Raw genomic sequence first — 26,751 nt, 5'->3', positions numbered from 1 at the left:
CAATACAAATGGCTGTGTGAGCCACTCTGAAACTGCATTTGTTGGTTTCAGTCCAGTGAGCACTGGATTTGTGGGAAGCCCTGTGTCATCACATCTCCTTCGTGCCCTCAGGTAACACAACAATAAATAGGCACAAGACCCCAAATCAGGTCTTCAATCACATGCAGGGGAAAAAAAAACAACTTGCTTTTATGGGCACTGGATTGTTATATGGGAAAACATTCATTGAGTATCAAGAATGACAGCTCTTGACTTTCTAGCATATTCACTCATCCACTCCCATGTCAACCCCTTATCAAATACCAGCAATTGATGAAAGCTCAGTATTTTTCAAAGAGTCTCCTGATATTTACCAGCAGGGTCTCATCATTTCTGGTTCATCCTATGATTATGCCCTATCTCCAGGGCCACGTGCAGACATTTCCATTTTCAGACAGCATATGTAAAAATAACTAGTTAACATAAAGAACTGCCAGGTCAGCTGTTAGCTATCTGTGCAGGCTAGATTCACCTAGAACAAGCTCTTAGGAATATCAGAACTCTTATGAATCTCAAAGCTCTTAGCACCATTCTATCTGGACAGAACAATCCCCACTAACAGCCAATCAAGGCTGCAGCTAAAGGAAAGGGGAAAAAAAAATTATCCTGACCAAAAAGCTCCAGTCTGCTCTAGAATAAAATGAAAGCAAACATACATTTTTTGTAAGGTAACAATTATTTCTAATAAAATGACAGATGCTCATGCACAAGCACACCTACCTTGCATGCTCAATCAGACACGTGCACTGACAGTCATTCCTCCCCCGCCACAGGGAGAGGGAACAGAGGTGAGCACCAGGCCAAAGACAGTACAGGCAGAGGCCATGGAGTCCTCACTCTGCGGATGCAGGTTCTCCAGTATTACCAACCCCAAGAATTCAAAATTTGTAAATGAAATTTACTTTGTTGTTTTTAATTTTAAACAAAACCAATTATTTGGAATTACAAAAGCCAGAAATATGTATTTTGTTCTTTTAAAAAGAAATATTCGTTTTTCGCTTAGTAACGCCTCCAAGAGTCAATCAGACAAAGAAAGCCAAATGCGGTGAGACTGACAGCAAATCTTATCAGAGATGGCAACACTGGTCCCCTGAGATTAGAGATTACCTGCTCATCTTTGATGGGAATTTCACCAAAGCAGCAAAATCACAAAAAGCCAGGATGGAAGTTCAGGCTACCCAACCATCCCTGAAAGATATCTACACTGAAAAGAAATATCCTGTCCCAGAAGAGAAGGGGAAACAAAGGAGTCTAGAATCCATGCAAAGACTGGAGAGTTAGAGGGGGTTGTACAAGCATTCACAGATGCAGATTGGTTGAAGAATTTGAGAAAAACACAAGTTGGAGGGTATCCTGGGAAGCTCCCAACTTACATGAGTGACACTGCTTCCCTTCCCCCCTTTCTCTGATTATTTCAGTTTAATATCCTATTGTAAAAGCAAACATTATAAAGGGCATATTAAAATGAGTGCAATTGCCATTTAGCATTCCCTGCAAAACAGGGCACTTTCTTCTAACTCCAGAAACACTAGAAAGAAAGGAAATTGTCTATTGCAATGACAGCATACTACCAAGAGAGAGAAGCTAAATATTAGTTGAACACTAAGAATGTGACACCCATTCATTTCTAAACAACTTGGGCGTTGCAAATGGATTATCCCTCCAGTGGAAATTAGAAACCTTCTTTGAGTAAAAACTTGCAAAGTAACTGATAGATATGAGCTGATTTGCAAAATGTGGGACTGCTGTAACCTAAGTGAAATCAGATGAACTCTTGAGGAATCTCAAGTTTCTCTGAAACACTTTCATGTCATAGATCTCACCAGAAATTACAGCTTGTGGTTAAATTAATCTGAATTTGATTTCCAGGTGCCTTAGGAAGAGCATATGTAACATGTGTGCCATGAACATCCTATCCAAACCCACAGTCTGCAGTGTATTTCAACCGTGATTAATAATTTATTAATTGAAAGCCTGACAGAAAAAGGCAATGGGTAGAAAAAGAGCCGGTGTTGGGATTTTAGGCGTTTTATTCAGAAACTCTTCACAATATCTACCAATATTTGAATCTGCTGCTTTTCTACTGATGCATCTAAGTTAAAGCATCTCACAAAATACAAAAATCATGTACTTATCTACCCATGTGTATACATCTACACGTGTATATACAGGAAGTGACAGATCAACGTTTGTATAGACTTTGGTCACAGGCTGAAATGTCAACATTCCAATTCAGCTTTCATTCAGAAGAGTTTATAAAATGTCCTCAGGAGGAAAGGTATTGCTGAAATTGATGGGCATGCTTTCTTCTGTGAGCTACTCTGAGAACATCTCCCAAATCTAAGTTCCCCTTAATCACAAAGGGAGCTTACCTACGGGAGTACTAAACTCAAAGAAAATCTAGCACATCACTTTCTGGTTTTCACACAGAAGTACTTGATAATTTAATGGATTTAAATAAATGAAATCTACATTCATAAAAACAGAAGCTGTTATTCACTATTTGCCAGAAAGCAACTGCAGTAAAATAAATTTAGACAAATATAAAACAGTGCATATCTGTCAAATACAATGTTCCAGTACTACTGATTTTAAGGTTAAAGGCTGCTCTAGGTATCAAGGCTTTCATTTAGCAGTTAACTCACATGAAGCAGTAGCACAGCTGCAAGGAAGGACTGTCCCTGGCAATAGCCAATGTCTTCATCGTAGACAGAGTATGCCTAGAAAAGATAACAGTCAACATATATTTAAAATGCATTTATTTTTCAAACTGCATGAGAGCTGGATGCAACTTCTCTTCACCTAAACCAGGGATAATTCTGCTGAAGTAAGGAGTGTAAGAATGGGAATGATGCAGCAAGCATGAGCTAAGAAACAGGCAACTATGGGTTGTGTGGGGAGTGTGCTTCCTTCTTTGGTTTGGGAAAAACAAATCTTCACACTGTGAAAAAAACAGGACTTGAGGTCATTTGCTAGAAAACCGAAAACTACATTGAAAATTTCATCAGAAACAGTTTTTCCACATCCTTCTTATGCTGAAAAATGAAGACAACTCTTCCTTCACGGTAAGATGGCTGTGCTATTTTTTTCTTATCATTGAAAATAACAAAACCTTCCTTTCTTCTCTGCCTTTCAGAGACAAGATGATGGATGCTGTTTTGAAAGCCACGTTAGAGGATGTTGAGGATTGGAGGAAACCTGAGACAGTAAGCAACCCAGAGCAGGACTGACAGGGGAGAGACAGCCATCCTGAAGGAACAACAAGGTCATGGTGAGGAAAAACTGCAAGGCCAGAGCTGCAGAACAAGCCAACAGCTCCTTCTCAGTCCGTATCCTCTGCAAACATACCTGCGTGCATCCGGTCCTGCGTGCAGGCTCCAACTCTAAAGCAAACCTTCCCTTTACAGAGAAAGCACTGCATCCATCATTCTACGAGGTGCTGAAGTGAAACTGACAGGCCTGTGATTATTGAGATCTTCATTCTTGCCCTTCCTCAAAACCAGGACAACATTTGCCAGCTCCTGGTCAACTGGGACCCCTCCAGATTCCCAAGACCATTAAAAAACACTTGAGAATCCTCACAGTGTCTTCAGCCAATTCTTTGTCTCAAAATGACATTTGGCTCCTTTTAAGCCAAGGGTAATAACATAATTGCCACTAACTTCTGCCAGAAACATTGAAATTGAAGCCAAAATACATGTCAAGTCTTAAAACCATTTTCCTTTTCCATTGTGACCGGCAGAAACCAAGAAACAAATATTTCTAAGGAAGCTGGTAGTGACCCCAGGAAGGAAAATTTTCATCTGAGTATTCTTTTAAAGCTCACTGCTTAGCAGCAACTCATCCACGCATTTCCTAATACGTTTGTCCCTTGGCCTCTACTGCTTACTGTTCCTTAACAGAGGAAATAGAGGTGACCATGATCCCTCAACTCACTGCTCATTTTCATCACTCAAGCAACTACAAGATGACTAGTCAAGTACACTACTGAAAAAAAATTAATTAAAATCACCACTTGTTAATAATAAACAATAAACAGCCTTTATCTCCACATTCCCCAAATCTACCAGTCTATTTTAATTGTGCAGCAGTCCTAAAACACGTATAATTGCTGTCTTGAAAGGCCAGCTCCAGGTACATGAAATTACAAATAATACATGTGATTGATGCTTTCTTCATATTAAAAAAAAAACAAAAAAACATTTTAAATTAACTAGCATAATGGCTAACTGCTTGCTACGAACAGCACTGACTTAATCCAAACTAGCTTGAAGACCGTATATAAACTGCTTTGCAAACTGGCAAGGATAAAATTTAAGGTACAAGAAACAATCAGATTGTAAACATATGCCTTTGAGACTGGGAAACAAGATTAAATTGTGGCAGAAGATGGAAAATGCAGAGAGTAAAAAAAAAAAAAAAAAAAAAAGCAACCCCAACCACATCGCTCTGCATTTTAAACACAAATACAAAGGAAGAATAAGGAACATCCGCATGATCAACTTCCTGAGCACAACAGAAGAAGTAATAAATCCATTTTCAAACATAACCAGAGCAAGAAGGCAGAGCTCATACTTGGAAAATATGTGATGGAGGTACAAAAGTTGTGTTTAAACTCCAGCACAACATCCACATGAACTTTCTTTGTGCCTGTGTTATTGCAGAATAATCAGTGAGGCTGTCATTCTGCTGGAATGACTTCCTGCAGTGGATGCAGGCTCTGTCTCCAACCGAGAATCAGAAGAGATTATAAATCAAAATGAAGAAAAATACTGAACGTGTATTAAGAACAGACAGTGTCGACACAGAAAGTTTTGAAGGAAAATCCCCACAACGTGATCCACACAAGCAGCTATGGCCAGATACATGACTGTCATCTTCAGCTCAGGACAGGAATTACGACAAAACTGAAAAAGATTCTAAGTCGAAGCTACGTGATATGGACAAATAAAGATACATATTTTTTAAACTAACTCTGCAGAATCAACATGATTTTATTTCATTTGCCCAAAGCAAATACATTTTTGAGCTTTATGCATATTACATTTCCAATTATACGTATACTTTTAGCTTTAAGTAACCTTGGGACTTGCTATTGCTGAAATACAATGTAATTAACCAAAATATCCTCAAAGATGCTGCCTACAAACCACAATAATGCTACCTAATTAAGAAAAGATCTAAGATGAATTATTTAAGATTTATTCTTTAAGGGACTTAAGAGCATTAACTTTGATTTTCCACATGAAATACGAAAACAAAACAAAATCCCAAATCTCCCACTTCCACTGAAGTCGCTGTTTCTTCTAATTTCAAGGGAATGGTATTTTTCCCATGATAACTTGTGACAGTGCTGTAAACTTCCAGTTCTTATTTTTTCAAGCTCTTCAGGAACCTCCAACAGCAATACTTCAATTAACTGAGATCTTAAATATTCCCTTTCTCACAGTTTAGATTTAATAAATATTCTGATTCTGACTTAAAGCCTTCTTTAATTCCCTTTAACTTAGCAAAGATCTTATTACAGAATTAAATCATCTTTTCAATAGTTATCTGTCTTCTGCAGAGAACTGTGGGGTTATTAAGAACATCGTTAGCAAACAAATTGTTTGAAAGCTAAAGAGCCTCATGAAATAAATGAGCAGTAGAGAACCACGTGCATATCTGGAAAGTGAATGAAGAATCCAGAAATGGACCAATCTTCTGTAGAAGAAGAGAATGGTGAGGCACTGGAACAGGTTGCCCAAGGAGGCTGTGGATGCCCCATCCCTGCAGGCATTCAAGGCCAGGCTGGATGTGGCTCTGGGCAGCCTGGTCTGCTGGTTGGTGACCCTGCACATAGCAGGGGGTTGGAACTGGATGAGCATTGTGGTCTTTTTCATCCCAGGCCATTCTACAAATCTATGGTTCTGTAGATACAATAATTCCATTGCTAAATTCCATTCCAATGGTCAGTACCACTGAAAATCACACATGGAAAGGTTGCTTATTGGAATGCAGTAACTCAGACTTTGGATTTCTGCAACTGCTGTGTGTGAGTCCCAACGGTCTGAAAAGAGGAAGTTTACAAAGGTTCATCTTGAATTCCACACCAAACTGCTTTTCATCTTCATAAGCATGAAAATGATTCCTTGTACTTGCTGAAGGTTCACATGGACTTGAAACAACAAAACATAAAACACTAACTCATAAGCAGCTTACAATCACACAGCCTATTTGCCTCAACTGCACTAATTGCAATGAATTAGAAATTGAACAGACTCCGTGAAAAAATATTTCTATAGCGTTTGTCTCATACAAAGATCTTTCTCGTATTTGCCAGAGCTTTCACACGCTTCCCAGCAATGCAGCGGGAAAGGTACGAGCAGAGGAGCTACACAACCCCATCCTCATCTGCAAGAACACCATCTCTTGTCAGTAGTAATGTCTTCTGGCACAGGAAACTCTCACTTCTCTGAAAAAGCGACAGGCACTCTGGCAAGCTGCTCAGCAGCCATGCTACGTATCCAGCACCTCGACCCCAGAAAAAAAGAAAATGAAAAAGGAATACAAGATTTTTTGACTTGCAAGCCTGGTTTGTTCTCGCTACTTACCTTTGTGTCACTACCAAAATGATCTCAGGAATCTGTGTTTGATACAGAAATTGCTCTGTGCTGAAGGGATAAAGACTTGTGCAGAGTCTGAAGAACGTGGTGCCTCAAGAAAACACTCAGAGCTGGAGGCAGCCTTCTCAAGCAACAAGGAATTTTATGACATGCTTGCTCGCTGAGTAACATTGGTGATAATACACTTTAAAGTGCCACACCTAAAAGGAGAATTAAAACTCCGTACCTGAATTTATTGCAAGGCTAACAGTCTGAAAGCAATGACATTTCTAAGTCTGCAGCATTTAGGATGTATTGCATCCTACGAGGAATTCCTGTCTTCTCTGCAGACTGCATTTACCTGTTTATTGTGCATCCCCCAGAGCAGGTATGTGTGCACCCTACTGCCCCAAACCATAGGCCCAGTAAGGGCCCAAAGAATGAAGAAGTGCTTGTGTTCTCTCATGCAGGCTCCTGAAAACAGCGAAGGCTTTGCTCTGATTCCAGTACTCAAGATTCACAATCCCGACCTTTTAACCAGCACAACTCAGCAGAAAATCCATATGCAAGAACAGTACTGCTGCTTCCTTGCTGAGCACAGATGCACAGAGAAGGAACCGATGTAAATTGAAGAAGACAAGATAACATTAAAAATCCTTTGCATGAAACAAGACAACAATATTTACTGAAATCGCTCTTCAACCTAGGAGTGAAGAGAATAAACAACTAAAAATAGATGAAGAATAATTCTTAACTAAATCTGCTTATGCTCCTATGTGTATTCTAAAATACGACAGACCACTACAGGAAAGAAAGAGATCTGCTTTTTGACAAGGAATTAAACCAAAGTGGCCAAACACTGATACTATCCATTTGTAAACTAGAACAGTAGCTAAAAAAAGGATTGAGAAAAGAAATATGCACATGGTGTCAGGAGGTCATCGTCAGAATGAAGGCACTGCAAAGAAGTGAATATTTTTAATGAAAAGATAAAGGGCAGACAGTCAGTTTGCAGAACAGCATTCAGCAGCAGTTCTGCCATCCTGGAGGATGAGTCTGTCCCTCATGGCTTGGTACAGTACGAAAGCTACTGGTCACAAAACTCAAAGACACATTCATATTTCAATTACATCCTGAAAGCCAAAAAAAAAAAAAATGGATGCCCCATCTCTGCAGGCATTCAAGGCCAGGCTGGATGTGGCTCTGGGCAGCCTAGTCTGCTGGTTGATGACCCTGCACACAGCAGGGGATTGGAACTGGATGAGCACTGTGGTCCTTTTCAACCCAGGCCATTCTATGATTCTATCATCACATCCTGGCAAGTATGACCGGGATTAGGATAAAATTACAAATCTGATAAACCAAGGAGACAAGTAACAGTAACAAAATACATCATGATAGGAGTGATTCATTGCCTTCCTTGTGCCTTTTTCACTGACACCAACTCCGAACCTCTGAAAAACCCATCCATCTACTTTCACAAAAGCAAGGAAACGCTGTGCCTATTCTTTCAGCCTGCCCGATAACATTATTAACCCTGATAAATTGAGTTCACTGCAGCAAATTCAGTTTCTTCTATTAACATCACAGCGGTTGTTTGTCAAAGAAGAGCTACTGTAATCAGAAAATTAGAGAAAACATATCTCATATTAAATTGTGCACTGTGTACGCTGCAAACAGTTGAGAGAACTATTTCTGTCACACGCCTTGATTCCCTGGAGCACAGAGCTGCTAACTACATATGCAAGCACGGAAGTAGGTCGAGAGTACTATCCTGTTATGCGTTGTAACACCGAGAGCAAACTCTTTAGATAAAGCTTGAATTTTCAGAGTATTTTAACAGAAAGTCTGCAAGAAGCATAAATATTTCCCAAAGACGTTCTCTCTGAACAAATATAGTTTATGTGATGTCCTCTAGTGAAATCTCAGATCTCAAATCTGGAACTCTTTTCATTCCTTATCACCACTGTCAGCCTTAAAGTTTATTTTTAGACACTTTACTTTGTCACATATACGTTCTGAAATTGAACAAGTTCCCATCTTCGCTGATTTCCTACTGCTCTGAAGGAGAGACTTAAGAGATGGAACTAGAACTGACAGACCTGTTAAAATGAGGCAGTGAGCTTTTAATGGTTTCCCTTTTCATCTGACATCTCAGATCATCTCTTGTTTCAGTAGGGCACGGAGGAAAAGCTCTTCTTTTTACTCTTCCACTTGAGGAAAGACCCCTTCTGGCTTCATTCAATAATCCCATTCTTCAAATATCATGTTTTCACGTCAAAGGAAGGCCCTGAGCACACAGCACCACTGTTCAAAGCAACCTAAAGCGCTTATTAGAATTGCACATTTATAAGGAAATTAATTAGATTTTAACACTGTTCCTTTGTAAATGTCCAAGTCCATCATAAATGCAAGGTCTGGTCAGACACAGCCGTAGAACAGAGCTCTATCACAACTCAACAAGGATGAAGGGCTGCTAGAAACCTACAGAGCAGTTAAGTCTCATCTCCATACTGGCAAGAAGGTACAAACTGGCAAGAATAAAAGCAGAATACTTATGAATAATTCAATGCTGACGATTAAACATGGATGCTGTATAGGAAGCAATGCTTCACAAATCCTTTTTTTAAGGAACCAATGAGCACACAAAACATGAAGCAGTCAGGACAGCCCATGAGGATTTTGGAAAGACATCCAACGAGATCCCTTCCCAAACACTTTCAGGGAATTAAGCTGCCTCGGGAAAAGGCTCTATCGATTAGAGGATAGGAAACCAGAAGAAGGAACAGTCAGTTTTCACCCACTGAATGAAGGCAAAGTCTCTCAAAGAACCTCACAGGAAGATGTGCTAGAGCTGACGCTATTGAAAATATGCATCAATCATATAGATACACATAAAAATAGCACAGTAACAAAGTCTGGTGATGACACGAAGCTGCTCAGAGTAGTAAATTGAAAGCTGACTGCAAAGATGTCATGTAGAATCTGTTTGTATCAAGAGAAGGTGGCAAAATGGCAGAGAGAACTCAAGCAAAGGTTTCAAGGGAGAGGCAGCTCCCAGGCAACTGATTTGCACGCTGATGGGCTCTGATCTACTCCCTTTCTAATCAGAAAACTGAGGAATGGGAAAACCAACACCTGCTTTTGCGACTCCTGTCTGAGCAGGAGTTGCTCAGGGAAAGCTCCTGGCCATGGGAGGTGAGCACAGCCCTTCACTTCTGCTGCAGGCAGCCCAGGAAGGACTGAAAGCTCTGCCCTTCTGAGGTTAGATGTAGTTGTTTAATTCTGGACACGGCAAGCAAAAGCAGCTGCAGCAACTATGAAACAGGGCTGCTCAAGTCATTCTATTCCTACCTAAGCTTCACCCATTTATACATCCTTCATTAATTACAATTCCCTTCTCTGTGTCACCTACAAATCCTTAGGAGAAATGATTTTTCTGTTTTCTTTCAGACAACGAACGAAAGCACACCAAATAAACAAGTGATCTTCGTGACACCCTGTTTGAAATGCATTTAGTTCAATATAGCTACGTTTAGAAACCTAAGCTTTAGTCAGCTTTAACTCCTTAACGTGCATTTTATTATGTTCTAACTTGTCCGGCATTTTTTTTTATATATATATATATATATATATATACAAATTTCTTTTGTATGGCATCAGTTCTACAAAACTGTGATAAAATTGCCTTCACCAAAGAAAACTGTATTTCCCTTCCTTATCTTAGCCTGTCAAGATCTATTTTCAATAAACTCACAGGCATTCATTATAATATACTTTTCACATTTAATTCCTGATAAGCTGAATGCCATTCCATCATTTTTCACTTAACTGATCTCAAACTGACAAGCCCATAATTACCCACATCATTCCAGTTATTCTTTTCAAAGCCCTCCAAGATTAGCGAGGAATCAATGTAATTGGTCCAACATCCTGTCTGCTCCATTCTTTGCTTTTATTCTTTAAAAGAAAACGTTAATGCAAATTATTTAGGACCATGAACATCATTGTAATAACCTAAGCAGGTATTTTTTACCTGCTGTCCAAATTACTGTTTGAATAGCAGACTGCATCACCACCACATTTATCTGGAGAAGGAGAATATGCATCAATATACCCAAAGGCAGGACACTTGTCTGCTTGTTATGACAACTCCATCACTTCTGTCTGTACAGCAGCTCAGGAGGAAACAGAGCAGTAAGGAGAAAGAAGAGCAGTAGGAATGGCTTTGTCTGAGGCAATCCTTTTTTCTATATGTAGAAAAAAATGCAAAATGAAAACTGACTGCCAGAAACACAATACAATCTGTAACTGACAACAGGAGAATTGCCTATCCAGCAGCAATCTAATACCATTTGCATCTCTCCTGAGCAGCGAGCCTGCCTGCACAGCCTGGCCAAATCTGATCACTCAGTACCTCACCTTCCCTATGTGTGAACTGGAAAAAAGTATTAGGCTTTTCCTGGATCAGAGGGTGGCGTGGATGGTGTGAGTGAAAAGCTATATGTGCACATCACTCGTGGAATGGTCAGCTAACTTGTTCTCTAGATAATTACTCAGAGACATTCCTGCTCAGCATCACTGCAGAGATTGCTCTGAGATTTCTCACCCTCAGAAACCGTCTCTATCGGCAGAGAAACAAAAGCTCTGCTCTCCCAGGCTCCTGCAGGAACGGCCCCAGATCCCACACTGCCCACTAATAATACTAATGGGACCCTCAACTATTCTCACATGCATCTTAGGATACAGAAAAGGCAAAGCTGCAAAACTACTTCAGAATACGCAGTACTGCAAAAACACTATATTCTTCATAAACAATATAAAAAAAGCTTTAAATCGTACTGATTGATGATTTGGATCAGAACAGGGTTAGCTGGGCAAAATACAAAATACATTATATGGAACATCTTAAAATTCAGAGTACTGACTGTACCTTGCAGATTTTGTATAGAGATTCCTGACCGTCTCCTTCTGTATCTTTGAAATAATCGTGTGCTGGAAATGTACGATGAATATCTCGTGTAATGACATTCTCCTGAGCAGAATCCTGTAAAAAGGAGAAAAAAATCCCCAAATATTAGCCTGGCAACGGTGTAATTAAACATACAGCACATACAATTCTATATGCAGTCAATGCGGTTACATTAGTTAGCTTTACTGACTCATGCTCCAAAAATGCTTTGAGAAGAAACTGAAAAGCCTCTGGTCTCAAACGCAGTAATAATTTGACAGTTTAACAAGAGCAGCGTGGCATGTTTTCTGTCCTTCAGGCTTACAGTTCAACTTCAGAAGGCAGAGAAAATGACTGGTTATTTAATTGCAGATGCATTTTTTCCTACGGAACATATGCTTACTGATTTCTCTACCAGCAGAAAAGGAAAATGAGACCGTCTCTCTTTCGAAAAGTATTTATTTTTAAATGGATATCAATCTATGATAAAAACCGTGTTAATTACCATTTAGAACTATTCCTGGGAAATGTTCAAAGTTTACCAGTAAGTGGTCCTTAAGAGAACAAAACCAGAAGTAGAAGAAAATGTTATACTTTCAGGTAAATCCTGTATCTCCTTGCTAGTAGAACATCCTCAACAGGACTTCATTTTTACAAGGACCAGCACCAGGGAGAAGCCCAGGTGCCTAACCATGTCTGATACACCACAGCAGAAGCCCTAAGATAGCCCTGACTGATAGGCAGCTGTGCTGCAGGAGGGTAGGAGGCTCCTTAAGTGCTGCAGCAGCTCTGCAAGCTCCGTACGGATGATCTCCATATCCAAACACATCTGAAACAACACCAAATGCCTGTGCTTGGAACTGAGTTGTTCCCGAGACATACCTGCCTCTTTAGATAAAGCAGTAACTGCTTACAACGCTGTATTTTTATGTGATAAGAGCTGTGTGTACGAGGACATGGCACCAAAGTGCTGGAGCCTCAACAACTCATCCATTATCTTCAGGTTCCAGTTACTCGCAGTGGAAGAGAGCACCTTTACATCAGTAAATACCAAACACTGCTTTTCTCTGTTCCCTTTGTAATCCTGAAGGGAAAGCCAACAGAACCCTCTCATGCGACTTAGAAAATAAATCTTTTGTAAGCACTTTTGCCATGAAAATGAAATACATCCATTTGTTACACAGAAGCTTCTAAACCCTCAGACTGCAGTTTGTAATCCAGCGCTCTACAGAAACGAGCTTGAAATCTGCTGGAGTCAGCGGGCAGCTCATCTCCTGTGGTTGGGGCATCCCTAATCCCACACAGGCTCTGCAGAGCTGCACAGGAATGCTCCTTCCCCCTCAGCAGCCATCCTCTTCCTCTTCTCCGATCTCCCCTCAAGTCCATGTCTCTTACAAACCTTCTCTCCTGTGATGCTTCATTTATGTCATCCTCTTAGTGACCTCAACTGTTGCTTTCCCTTTGCTTGACAACATCTTCAGTACAAGGAGTGCCACAATCTGTATTTTGCAAAATACCAGGCGTGCTGTGATGTGCTGAGGAAAGGAAAGCCTACAGACAGGTGCTGTTTTTATTACACTTGCTGGAGAAAACAAATGTGCTTTTGGACTTTCCCTGGGTCACCATCAGCACCTTCAGGATCCCTAAGCATCACGTCACTGTTAGTGAGTGAAACTAACCATGCAGCCAAAATCATATGCAACAATGCAGGTAAGAATTAATGTTTGATAACAAGCAGTTCTCTAAGCAGCATTCTTAGTGCTCTCTTATCACATCCCTGAAGCCCAGTCCAGGAGCAATCCCATTACAGGCACAGTGAGAAGAGTGAAAGGCCACCGTGCAAACTCAAAACATGAAAGACAAAGAATCAGTACATTGGTTCAGCATTTCTCTTTTTCTCATCATCAGTAAACAAGTCACCTTTCCGTGTGCACTTCAATTTTCTCCTTGTGCCCTCATTACTATGTCACCTTTCCTTACACAAACCAACAAAATAAAAGCAGGCAGAATAGATGCCCAAGGCAGGCCCACAAAACATTGGTGTGAAGGCCCCATTGCACACTTTTACAGATGTGGAAGGAGTCAGAGGCAGAGGCTGCATCCCGCAGTGAGCACAGATGCTCTAGAAAGCTAGAGGGAAATAGTTAAATGCAAAAAGAGTATTTAAAATAAGACAATGAATATATTCCCTAAAGACAACACCCACCCCAAATGCTTTAAAGCCACAATTTAAGAAAACTAAGAAGTAAGACGAGAGAGGAGATCAGTCTAGAAAATTCCTTCATATATTTAAATGCATACAAAATCTGTGCAACTCTCCACTTTTTCCCATACAGCATTCATTCACTGGCCTGCTCTCAGTCTCATCGCAGCAGATGAGTTTACCCTTATCTTAATTCGGGCTTTCAGAGGGTTTTTGTTCTTCTGAAAGTCATGATTAGTTAATTCCTTATGAAAAAAAGATCAGGTGAGATGGCTATCAAAGCACGAAGAATTCTAACGATCTTCCTCACTTCTAACAATCATTTTTGCGCTGCCAACTCAGAGAAACAATATTCTACTGAGGAAAAGAATTATCTTCATGTGTCAACTCTGTGACAGCTGACATCCTACTGAACGAGCTCTCTATTTTGAGTTGGCACGCTCTGAAACAGCCCAACTTCTGTAACTGCGAAGCAACCGCACCCGCGTGGTGACACTGCTGTCGTTCTGAACTATTAAGGCTCTGCTGAATGTGGACACGGGATGCCAGAAGGCAGATTGAAATAGAAAAACAGAGAGAGAAAAAAACAACAACTGAAAATTGTTTCCATTCAAGTAAACGTTAAAAGAAAATTAAGGCTACACGGCACTCAGAAGTAAGAAATACAGGGCAATCTTTGTGCAGGCGTATCCTGAGTTATGTTTTAATTGAGGACATTTCAGACACTTCGGAAAAGACTCCTGCTCATATATTGCCCCAAGCATACCCATCCTAGGTATGACATCTCCATGCCAGCTGCTAGATCATAGAATCATAGAGTCACAGACTCACAGAATGGCCTGGGTTGAAAAGGACCACAATGATCATCCAGTTCCAAACTCCCTGCTATGTGCAGGGTCACCAACCACCAGACCAGGCTGCCCAGAGCCACATCCAGCCTGGAAGATGCACGTCCTTTCTCTACTTCTGCCCCACAGGCACACAGCTTTCAGAAAAACATCACAAGAGGTTAGCTGAGCTTTCCTTATTACACAGTTGCCTGCATTACAGCTGTGGACTCAGTATGGAGAAATGCAGCATTACTCGTGGACGCAACCAAAGGAAGGAGAAGTTTTGCTTCAGAAGTTTCATGTGAGTGCAAAGAAAAGTAATAAATCAGGTCACGGGTGTCTCAGAGCCAGCACTTAAACTGAGCAGTACTTCTGACCTCAATGTCCTTGTGCTCCATTTCTCTGGTTAATAATAATTCCCTGTCTCAGTAGGGTGTAGTGAAAATCAATTAACATCTGAAGTGCAGAAATACTGAAGTGCTGAGTCCTACAGAAATGCCAAAGAGGAGAATAACAACTCCATCCTCGAATTCTGATCTAAAATGTTCGCTGTAAGGCATGGGGCTACACAATGAAACATAGTAAAGGGAAAAAAAAGAAAAGAAATAAACATAGGTAGGTACTATTCCTTCTGTGTACAATAAGGGAAGAAGAAACCAAAACCATGGAGCTGTGTGCAACCAAGACCCCATCACTATGCATACAACCAGACAATTTTATACCATCCTTCTTACCTCCCAAAGTTCATCCCCAATCTTAGAAAACCCCCTTCCAGTGTGGTCTTATCATATTACATGAAAACAGTATCATTTGTATGTGCCAGAGTCAGCACAAGCTCACTTGAAAGACTCAGTTGTAAGGCCTGCATCTCTGCTAAGGTGCAAGCAGCAGTTTTTCAGCAAATTGTCCCACCCATGCTTCATCTCCTCACTGGTTTAAAATACCCACCTCCCAGAGTCTCAAGGAAAGACAAAAAAATTCTCTAAAACACCATCACAAATAGGTAGAAAATACAACACAGCAAAGAGGTCAGTCAACACAGGTTCAAAATCAGCTGCGCTCCTGCATGTAGCTTTGGCCCTTGTTATTGATGACATCCTCCCAAGCTCCTGCTTCCAATGAAGCCTAATATTCCATTGTGCCCACATATGCACATCACCAACCCCTCTCCTTTCATCATCCTCTCTGCACACCACAGCCCTCCAAGTACATGTGCAACCTAAGAAAATCCTGCATTCTCCACCAACAAGTACTTGGGAAAATAAACCAACAACCAAAAGCTCTTCCTTTTAAAACTACTGAGTAGAAGAGGTTTGGCTTATGCTCAGTTCTTCCGTAGCATTTTTGTAATACATACCTTGTAGCTCAGCTCTTTCCTATAAATAGATTTTCTTTCTATCATCATCAGCTTTTATTCAGCAGAGAGCACAAACACTCAGATTTCTTATTAACAGAGAAGCAAACTGAGAAAAAGGACACGTGTCATAAACACAACAGTTCAGTAAATACATGGGTCAATTAAGCTCTGCAAATCTAGTCTTCCTACCAGCTGTATTTATTGCTGCTTAGGCAGAAGTGCTCTCCCAACAGTCCTGCTGGAGATGGGCCCACCAGCTCCAGCCCAAGCAGACCTCTGCTTCTGATGGCTCGTGTCAGTCTCTCTTTTCTCATCAGCATGAATATAACTATTCTTCTGTACCTGGCTATAGCAGGGAAGTGCTGCTGCCGCCTTCTCATAGGTAAGGCAGAAATAGCTCAGATTTTTACGGGGCTGAGCCATCAATCTGCCGCAGACTTGATGATATTTTTCTGTAAAAATCACAGCATATTAGATCAGCTACAAAATACCAATTCTGCAGACACTCACTCGTTCTCCAAAAGGGAGAATATCTGTGACCTTTCCTATCTTTGTGTTTTATTTCCCTTCCTCTGCTCTATGCAGCTTCCCTCTCTGGTATATACAGATACATAATTTATTCTCCTTTCTCTGCCATATCCTTTCTGAAAAGACGTTGTCAAAAGAAAAATGCTGTTTGTGCTACTGGGCAAGAGATCAATTTTTGAATATGCCAGGCTCAAATCATTGCCACTGGCACAGCAAGCTGAAGTCTGAGCTCCCCTTGGACACTTATCTTGAAAGCTCCCTGCTCTCCCCCAAGAGACAAGGAGCTCTGTACACCAGCAGATGGCTTTGGGGTCATTTTTATCCATGTAATGTATGGTTGGCATGAAGGGCCATGCACATCTATCTGTAGGCATGACAGCGTTTCAGTTTTGATTTTGTTTTATTTGGATCTTTATTTGTGTCACATGTTTTTAGGCAAACACGATACCAAACATCCTTCTGTTAAAGTGCATTTTGTCTTCGGCTTCCTCTTTCCTTTAATAGCTGTTACCTCAGAAGGCTGATCCCTGCAGAGGATCTGAAGCTCTGTAAGACTAGGTGACAGGCATGCTATCCAGGTTACTCACCATTAGTTCACCGAAAGTGCAGAGGCATTACCTCATGAACAGAAAAGCAAATACGTGATTCACAAACTTATCTGTATAGTCAGCTACTTTTGTCCACGTTCCTTCTGGATCCTTTTTTTAAGGCCTCCTCTGTTAGAGATGCAACTGCATTTGTAAAGGTTGGAGAAAGTGTTCTCGTGATTAATCTGCAATTTGAAATTCAAACAGCCCTGAGTCTACCACCAACTCACGGGGTAACTTCCAGAAGCAGGTGAGCCTGCTTCTAACAAACAATACTTAGCTGCACCCACAGCAGATGGCTCTGAAAAACGAACTTGAAAATGTTTACAGAAAATCACAAAAGCAGTGTTTATGGATCCTGGGCTCATACGTACCTATCTCAATTGAGTGTTACCAAACTTAGTTCAGTTTTATTAAGTGGCTTGAAATCTTTGCTACAAGGATAAGAAAGAAAAATACTGTTACTGCTAAAAAAGAAATCTTTAACAAGTCAATTTTACAAAACTAGTGCTTAGAAGATTTGTGCCCTGCAGTATTGCTGACCAAGGAGATGTCTGTCTTGTCAGTGTCTCTTTCAGCCTGGTTTTACAAATTCTGAAATTAAATCAACTTCTGGCAATTAGAAGATGATGTGATCAATGCAACCGGTTCATGTAAGATTGTAAAGAAATGGCTGCTTTACAGGATGAGTGACTCCAGGTCTAAGACAGAACTCTAATGAAGTTCTGTCTTCATTAGAAGAAGAATTCACAGTGGGCCTCCCAGTCCATGCTCCTTTTGGCATCTGCATAGCTTGCTGCTTGCAAAACATTAATATAAAGAGAAAATACTTCCATGTCAAGTAGGTTTATCTGCTTCAGTGTTTCTGGTTTTCAACAAGAAGGAAACGTCTTGGAGCACTATGCAGATAAAGATTTTTAAATGCTTAAGACTGTAGATGAAGTGTGCATACTATCTCTTGAAAAAGGAAACATCTGCCCTTCACGTTCTTGAACGCTGGAGTTCTTCCAATAATCCTGACAGAAACACTTCAGCAAGACCTGCGGTCAACAGAAATGTTCCCAAGACAAAAAAGCACCAATTCAGTTATCGCCCAGATCCTCTCCCTGAAGACAGCTACATCATTCAAGCTACAATTTGGGATCCTGATACCCTTCATTTTAATACTTGCTAATGACAACACTGCCTTTCTGTTTCCATTAAGTGAAGGTGTCTCATTATGATGAGGCATGTACATCTGTGAACCACTCTTCCAGAGCTACTGAAATCAACAAACCCACTACAGATTAATCTTTTCTATTCTTCACATAAGAAATCCAAATACTGATGGTATCGTTGACAGCAATTTGCATCCCTCAGTGCTCATATCAGAACATAATACTGAAGACTTCTGCATGTAACACAAAATCACTTTTCAACAGTACCTTGAAGTCTTTGCTCCAGCTGCAGGGCACCAAGCACTGCAGAAGAGGAAGGCCAGCCAGATGGAGAGGGACAAGAGCAGAAATACCACCACAGAGTTTTCATTCCTGCCTTTGGAACATGATGCATTTGTGGATACAGAATCATAGAACGCAGCAGCAGAGACATCTGACGGTAGGCAACAGCCTGTTTGGACAAGTCATCATAGATGATCAATGCATGTTTTCCATTGTCTCTGAAGTATTCCCCCATGGAGCAGCCTGAGTAAGGAGCCACTGAAGACGTGCAGCATCAGATGCTGTTGCAGACAACACAATTGTGTACTTCATGGCATGTGAATCAGTGAGCCTCTTCACCAGCTGAGCAACAGTAGATCTCTTCTGGCCGATGGCAACATAGATACAGTACAGCTTCTTTTTCTCATCTGTTCCATCATTAAATTGTTTTTGGTTGATTGTCAATGGCAATTGAAGTTTTCCCAGTCTGCCTGTCACCGATAATCAGCTCACACTGGCCACGACCAATGGGCACCAAGCTTTCCACAGCCTTAATACCAGTTTGCATGGGCTCCTGCACAGAGATTCTGGGAATGATGCCAGGGGCCTTCAAGCCAACTCTTCTATGCGTCTTAGATGTAATAGGACCCTTCCCATCAATTGGGTTGCCCAGGGCATCTACAACACGGCCCAGCAGCTCTTCCCCAACTGGAACACCCACAATGGCACCAGTCCTCTTCACAACATCCCCTTCCTTCGTCAGTCTGTCATTACCAAATACGACAACACCAACATTGTCGGGCTCCAGGTTCAAGGATGTTCCCTTCAGCCCAGAAGAGAACTCAGTCATTTCTTCTGCTTGGACATTTCTTAGGCCATACACACAGGCAATACCATCACCAATTGAGTGCACACGGCCGGTCTCCTCAAGTTCAGCAGAGGAGTCAGCTCCCAAAATATGTTCCTCAAGAATTGAAGATACTTCAGCAGTGTCTGTTTTCTGAAAACATGTTATGGAGGCATGGATGTTTCTGGTAGCAACAAATGCTGCACCAAGGGTGTTTCTGGAAACCAGGCTGGCCTGTCACAGCAGGGAGCAGGCGAGGACGGCAGCCATATGGGCGGACAGCATGGCGGCAGTGGAGAGCAGAGCGAGGAGGGCGGGAAGCAGCAGGCGGCCCACAGAGCGCTCTCTCTACAAAATGGCGGCACCGCGCTCCCTACCATCCACTGGATTGTGTGCATTTATTTCTGAGTATCTCACCGGATCTTTTGGAGTGCCACCCTGAATACAGCTGCTGAAAGCACAGCCCACAGGTGGCACATGCTGTGAAAGCAGCTCTGGAATATGCTGCAAGACGAATCCCAGACATAAACAACTTAGAGACGCTGACACAGGGGGCTACAGCTCTGCTTCCACTCTTTCAAATCTTCTCCTGCTACAAGGAGAGGGAATGCAGCGTGAAGGGGCTTTCACCTCCTGACAATACTTCATACAGCCACAAGCGACTGCAAGCAGATGCTGCCTAGGCTGACAATTAGCTGTCTATACCTAGGTTTATTAGCAGAAGCCTTGAACACAACTGTAGATGAAGTCACAAAGAGAAATACCGCAAAAAAAAGGACAGAATCACACATCAGCTAGTCTGTGCTGACTGTATCACAAGCAAAAGCAGTGCTTTCAGGCTGCAATTCCTTAATTCAGCGTAAACCCCAGAAGTCCCTTAAGTCCCACTCTCACTGGCTGAGCCAGCAGTGTGACTGCCACATGTGGCAATGGGAGGGCCGTGCTACAGAGCTCTGCCTGTAATTGGGACCTATGGGGCTTTGTGTGAATCATCAAAAGCAGCTCCATTTCTGCCTCTGTGTTTTGTTCCAGTTCATTGCTATTGTTTGAAAATGAAATCTGCCTTACATTCAGCACCACCTAACATTCAGGTCAATGCAGTACTGACATTAGAGAGCATTTAGCTGGTCATATATGGGTCATAACAATAAAGACCAGACAGTGAAAGATGGCACTGCGCACTACAATAATCCTAACTTAGTTTCAAATGATATGTGTTTTCTATATACCACTTCTCAGTGTGTCTGAACACTTCTCAAGCAGTTTATATAACCACTGCACAGGTACAAGCAGATTTCAGCTGCTCCTCCTCCCTGGAAGCAGTCAACAGAGCCTACATCCACCCCTTATTTTATGATTATGTTTAGTTTATTCTAGTTACTCTGATTACAGTGGGGTGCTGATCTGAGTTTACTGATAATGCCATCATTCCACAGTGAGCTCTTTCTGAATCTCTTGGTTTTCACAAGTAAGGCATGAACAAAATTTCTGTTCGCACCTACATTCTCCACGATGAGACAGAAGTGCATTTGTTTCAATATGCTGATTCTAAGCAAACCAACACTGATCTTCTTAGCACCCCTGACAAGGGGTAACCTTGATTCAGCTTTTCTTCCTCCTTTTTACCCCTCCTGGCTTTGCGAACTAAATACTTGACATGAATTGTATTACTTCATTACATGTGTGTTTGCCTGAGGTGAAAGAAGGGCTCCAGCTGGAGAATGAATGATCTCAAGTGCTTCACAGGAGTGATTAGGGAAGGCTGGTCATCGGCACAACAGGAGAAGCAATTCTGTCAGACTGCCACAGCGCAGAGCAGCAACCAGCAATGAGCAGCAAGGAGGGGGTGAGACAGAGAGAGGAGAAGCAGACTAAGGCTGTAGGGACAGAAAGGAAGACAAGAAATGATGGTGAAATGGAGAAATAATGCAGAATAAGATAAAGGATGGAAAAGACAAGTACCAGAGAGGTTATATTTAGTTCTCGCCAGCTCAAAAAAGGAAGCTATAAATCAAATATCCTCATCTAAATCAGTGAAAATCAGTTTGAAAGAAAATCCAGATTGGTTTTGTACTGTGCAGGGTACCGAATTCTATAAAATCTAGTTTCAGCTATTACTCTGATGAAAAGGGCTTTTTCTCCCTCTTATTATAAATATATTCTCTATTATTAAAACGATCCTGCTATCAAGAATTCTGTAACTCCTACAATATACAGCCGATATATGTTAAAATTTTTCCTTTCTTAAAGCTGCTTATCTGCTCTAGGATTAGCAAAGCGCATTCTGCATACAGCTGCACACTTCTCTACTTGATGGCAGCCTGAAACCAAGAGCAGAGAGAACACGGCCCACGCTGCAGTGCTCCCTTTCCCCTGGCTGCTCGCAGGCACTGCTGAAAGCAATGCAGGACAGTTCTCATTACTGCTCCTGACAGGCATTTCTGTAGCCTGCACCATGCTTCATCGCACTTCTTCATGGACACAGTGTGTGACTCCTTAGCTGGCTGACCTCAGCTCACCTAGAGCCTGGTTCAGTTGGGTATTTGCAGCTTTCATCTCCAAGTACAACTGATAACACACAAACTGAAGGAAATATTAACTGAAACATCTACTTCAAAAATGCATAAACGTGCATCAGGAACCACCACAAATACAGATCATTTCTCGCTACTTCTGAATCTACGTTTCCCTCTCACCATGCGTTCATTTTGACATGCAGCCATTTATGCCATGCACCCATATTTCTATGTAGGTAATATGTATGAGTCAAACAACGTTTCTATTTTTTCTGCTTTCAGAGGGTGTTCCTTCTGGAGTACATGGTGGCCTTTGAGGTATCTGTGGTTCTATCTCAATAATAGCCTACGCTGCATCAGATCACTTGGCTCACAGAAATGAGACCCACCCAAGTTTTGGATTGTTCAACACGGGAAGTCTATTCCAGAAGGTCAAAAGCAATTTATGAAGCCACCTTCTGCATTTAGTTCTATTTTAACACATAATGCCTTACAGGTTTATAAGAATGCGTGCATCATCACTTCCAAGCAGTGCAGAACACAGGCAGAGGATTAAATGAGTCCCAAAGAACACCGCGTGCTTCTCAGGCCCATTTTTTTTCCCATTTGAAAAGTAAGGAATAAACAACGAAGGACAAAACTATTTTACAAAACTACGCAAAAGTTATTTGTGTTGCTCACAAACATAAACAAACCAGGAAAGTCAAAAAACAAAGTAGAAGCACCACCAACACCAACAACTAACAACAACAACATTCAAGGAACGATTGAACGTTGTGCTGAGGGACATGGTTTAGTGAGAACTATCGATGGTTGGACCGGGTGATCCTGTGGGTCTTTTCCAACCTCGGTGATTCTATGATTCTATGAACTACTGCTTTATGATGTAGAAGGCACATCAGGTGGATTTGTTCCCCCTCAGCCTGAATAGCTTCCTTTCTGGGTGCAACACCCACTCATCAGCTGGTCAGGACATGCCAGTCCTGAGCCTTCCCAGTACTTTCACCTTCTCAAGGCCAAGGTAGAAAATTCAATTTGCTGTCATAAAAAAGCGAGCTGCAGGCTCTCATGGAGAGGTTAAGCAGAGAGAAAAGATCAACAACCCTATATATAAATGTCTGTCAAGATAAAAGATGGAAAACACCGAAAGCATTATATAACGCCACATCTGATTCTAAAGAGAATAGGGTACAAAAGTTTTCCATTGTGTATCAGCAGCTTTTTCTGCAAAGAATCAGTAAGTGTAAACATGGATGGCTATTTATAGGCAATACAAAATATGTGTCCAGGAAACACCTGGAGCCTCTCACTTCTTGCTTCCATACAGTGCTCTTCTACGGCAACCTCCTCTTTCCAAGGTTTCTCTAAATCAGAAAAGATTTTATCTCCAGAGATTGCTACCGTATTTGATGTGAAGCCTGATTTCTTGCAAAGCTATCAGAGAACTACGTATCCTAATAATAATGAGAATTTAAATAAATACATTACAGCATATATCTCAGAGTAAGGCAGGCAGTTATTTATTGAATAGATAATGCCAGCTTCTTAATTGGCTAAGCTTTTATCTAGAACAGCTGCCCAGAGAGGCTGTGGATGCCCCGTCCATCCCTGGAGGTGTTCAAGGCCAGGTTGGATGGGGCCCTGGGCAGCCTGGGCTGCTCTGAAATGTGGAGGTTGGTGTCCCTGCGTGTGGCAGGGGGTTGGAGATTCATCATCCTTGAGGTCCCTTCCAACCTGCGCCATTCTGTGATTACCTAACTTTTTAATTCTATTATCTCTCTCTTGCCTTGCTCTTAAAAACACGCAGGGTGACAGTGGCTCAATCAGCAGATAGCTACAGTCAAGCTCACAGCTTGCTATCTTCAGTTCAGCTTTGCTTTGTGCCGTAGAAAAAAAGACAAATTTAGAAATTCAGACTGAACACCGATTTTAAAATTATTGCTACGGTTTTCCTCCACCTGAATTTACCATTTCAAAGAAAGCAGTATGAAAGTGACCTAAAAGCTGTACTCAATCTGAGAACCACTCTCAGCTACAAATCAAAACAAAAGGGGAAACTGAAATGACACGGAAAAAAGAAGTGTGGGGAAAGTAAGGTTCCCAGTTTAAAACTCCAGAGAGCTATCAAATCTAATATACCATGACTAGGATTTTTCAGTTAGCTTATATTACATCATACACTGAGCTGCTTAAAGAGCCCATCACAACACAGGCAGCAGGGCAAAGGGAAGGAAGGGCACAATGCACGTTTGGCACAGCTCAGCCTGGTCTTTGAGACAGCTCAGACGGAGCAGGACTGATGGATTTCCACCTTGCCACACAGAAGGCAAATACTCAGCTGTGTTAGGGTTCCTAACAGCCACGGACCAGCTCAGCACTTCCCAGCTGACCACACGACATCACCTCCTCCAGCGAGGACGTTTTGGTTGGGCTCCCAATGATTTGGTCAGGGCTCATAGGTGCCATTTTCAAGAGAAAGCCATGCCAGCCAGCAGCACTAATCATCCCTGATTCTCAGACCCAGCACGTAATTAATCCATGCACATTTTAGATTGTTATGACATTAGTTAGGAAAGAATATTACCCTGCCGATCATCATTTAAAAAATAAGAAAGACACATTATCACAACAAACTTTTGTTTTCCCAGAGGAGACTATTTGTTAAATAAGGTTGTGGGGTGTTTGGTTTTTTTTTCTTCTAAGCAGAGACTTTTTTCATTCCCCCTTATCTTATCCATTCTTTCTTCCTTGCATGCCCTTTAACAAAAACAAAATACTAAATATATGAAATGCTGACTTAAAAGGAATATTTGTCATTCCATTTGCCAATCACACAACTGCTTGTCATTCTCAGCCATCCCAAATATGTCATGAGGTTCTTCACAGAAGAAATATACATAATGCATAGAACTTCAAACAAAGTAGCTTTTGCCTTGGACCATTTTCCCCAGTGCACCGTTCCAAGAAAGCAATATAAAACACTACAAAAGGGCAATACGTTAAATTTGCAGAGAGGTCTTTTATTTGTCTTTGAAATTATTCATTACGAACAAATTCTCCAAGAGAAGAATTCATCAATAATTGATGGAACGAGAGCAGGAAACTTGCAAAAGAGAAATAATCAGCACTGGGAAACCTCGTAAGAAAAACGAGGAGGAAAATGCTCACCAGCAACACCGTTAGATGTTACAACACCACTCCCACTGGCACTGCAATCATCACACGTAAAGCAGCAGACCAGATCAGTTGTTTAGAGGTTGTAGCGGACCCATGAAATAACATCAAACTGATGACTGATACCAAAATGTAACATTCAGAGTACACTTTACACACAGACCAAAATGCACCATTCTCACTTTAGGAGCAAACCAAGCAAAAATTTTTTTCTCCACACTTCTTTCTGAGCAGACTACCTAGAAATGCATCAGTGGTGTGGAGCTATTCTTTTCTTCTTGAGGAAACAAGCACAGGCTTCCGGACCTTTGGGAAAATAAACCAAAGTCTTTAACTGTTAATCTGTAGCGATGCTTCACTGAGGATTACTTCCAACAAACCAAATGAAATCCAAGTAGCAGCGGGTAACAGCGTCCTGTGATTGCAGGAGCTGCCCAAACATCTCCATGCAAGCTGTAACATCAAATGACAGCAGCGTTTCAAGGAGGACCCAGTAGCACGGAGAGCACCAACGAATGGCTTCAGCTGCTAATGACCGGCTTGGCTCCTGCTGCTGCATCTGCTCACCAAAACCATGCCATTTTTTTTTTCCAAGGCTTCAAGGTGAACATGTGTAAAGTGAATGATGGAAAGTACTTTTTTCACTTACTATGCTATAACTGCCCTTATAGAGCAGCGCACATCTCCAGCCTGCCTGGTCATCATAAGACACAGCTCACACACAGGGTGGTGACACACTGGAACAGGTTGCCCAAGGAAGTTGTGGATGCCCCATCTCTGGAGGCATTCAAGACTGGGCTGGATGTGGCTCTGGGCAGCCTGGGCTGCTGGTTGGCGACCTGCACACAGCAGGGCGTTGGAACTGGATGATCGTTGTGGTCCTTTTCAACTCAGGCCATTTTATGAATCTACGAATCTATACTTAATTTCATATATGGTATACCAATACTGCAAGGGCAAATGACGGCAATTAAACCCTAAATAGAAGTCATACTTCTGTTTGAAGTAAAGAGGATCAAAGACACTGAGTGCCACTTCAAGCTCTGCTGACACAGGAGTGGGCCCCAGCCATCAGAGGCTGGCACGCAAATCCCAACGGAGCCCTGCTCACCAGGGCTGCTCTCTGCCAGGGGATGGCTCTTTGCTCCGTCAGGTACCTGCACTGCTAGAAGCCTGTGCTACTTCCTGCATTTCCCAAACACTTCTCAAGTATTTCAGTACCATCTCAGACAGCTTTCCTTTATTGCTTTTTCTAGGCACAGCAACAATATTCTGCAACATTTCTCAGGTTTGAAAATCCATTAAAACCAACACACACAGCATAAAAATAATTTTTCAGGGTAAGGGTTTAGGCACAGAAGATCAAACCTTGGCCCTAAGACTCCGCTGCCAGGTACCTGAAGCCAAAAATAAAAAGCTCAGCTACAAAGAGATCGAACGCAGCCAAGTTAATTTTGTACAAAAGCATAGGAAAGAAGAGGGCAGTACACCGTGAGAGAATTGGATTTCAGATCTCCCATCTTTTTGGTAAGAGATGTACAACACTGACAGCACAGATGGCACCAGCTCAGTCCTAATCAAAACTAATGAAGTTGAACTTGATACACAACCCTGTAACGAGCAGACTGTATTTTTGTTTTCCCAGTCATTTGAAAGTTATCACACAGCAACAGAATCATTAAGCCAGCACATTAACCGCACAATGTATTGTAACAGA

General features: G+C 41.6%; 1 protein-coding gene and 1 pseudogene across 4 annotated transcripts in view; both read right to left on the bottom strand.

The window, feature by feature from the left end:
* The window catches only part of RABGAP1L (RAB GTPase activating protein 1 like), a 200,308-nt gene that overhangs the window by 82,791 nt on the left and 90,766 nt on the right, over nucleotides 1–26,751 (bottom strand). For all 4 annotated transcript variants that reach the window (XM_085231859.1, XM_085231860.1, XM_085231857.1 and 1 more), the window contains exons 14-15: nucleotides 11,557–11,670; nucleotides 2,685–2,759 (exon numbers count right to left, since the gene is read on the bottom strand). In XM_085231859.1, the coding sequence (XP_085087985.1) occupies nucleotides 2,685–2,759; nucleotides 11,557–11,670 (189 nt within the window). The remainder of the gene's footprint in view (nucleotides 1–2,684; nucleotides 2,760–11,556; nucleotides 11,671–26,751) is intronic.
* On the bottom strand, nucleotides 18,487–19,644 carry LOC104912355 (ATP synthase F(1) complex subunit alpha, mitochondrial pseudogene; annotated as a pseudogene).

This window comes from Meleagris gallopavo, chromosome 10 (genome assembly GCF_905368555.1).
Source record: "Meleagris gallopavo chromosome 10, MGAL_WU_HG_1.1, whole genome shotgun sequence".
Taxonomy (NCBI): Eukaryota; Metazoa; Chordata; class Aves; order Galliformes; family Phasianidae; genus Meleagris; species Meleagris gallopavo.
The sequence above is the reverse complement of the archived record's forward strand: the minus strand, read 5'-3'. Positions and strand labels throughout refer to the sequence as shown.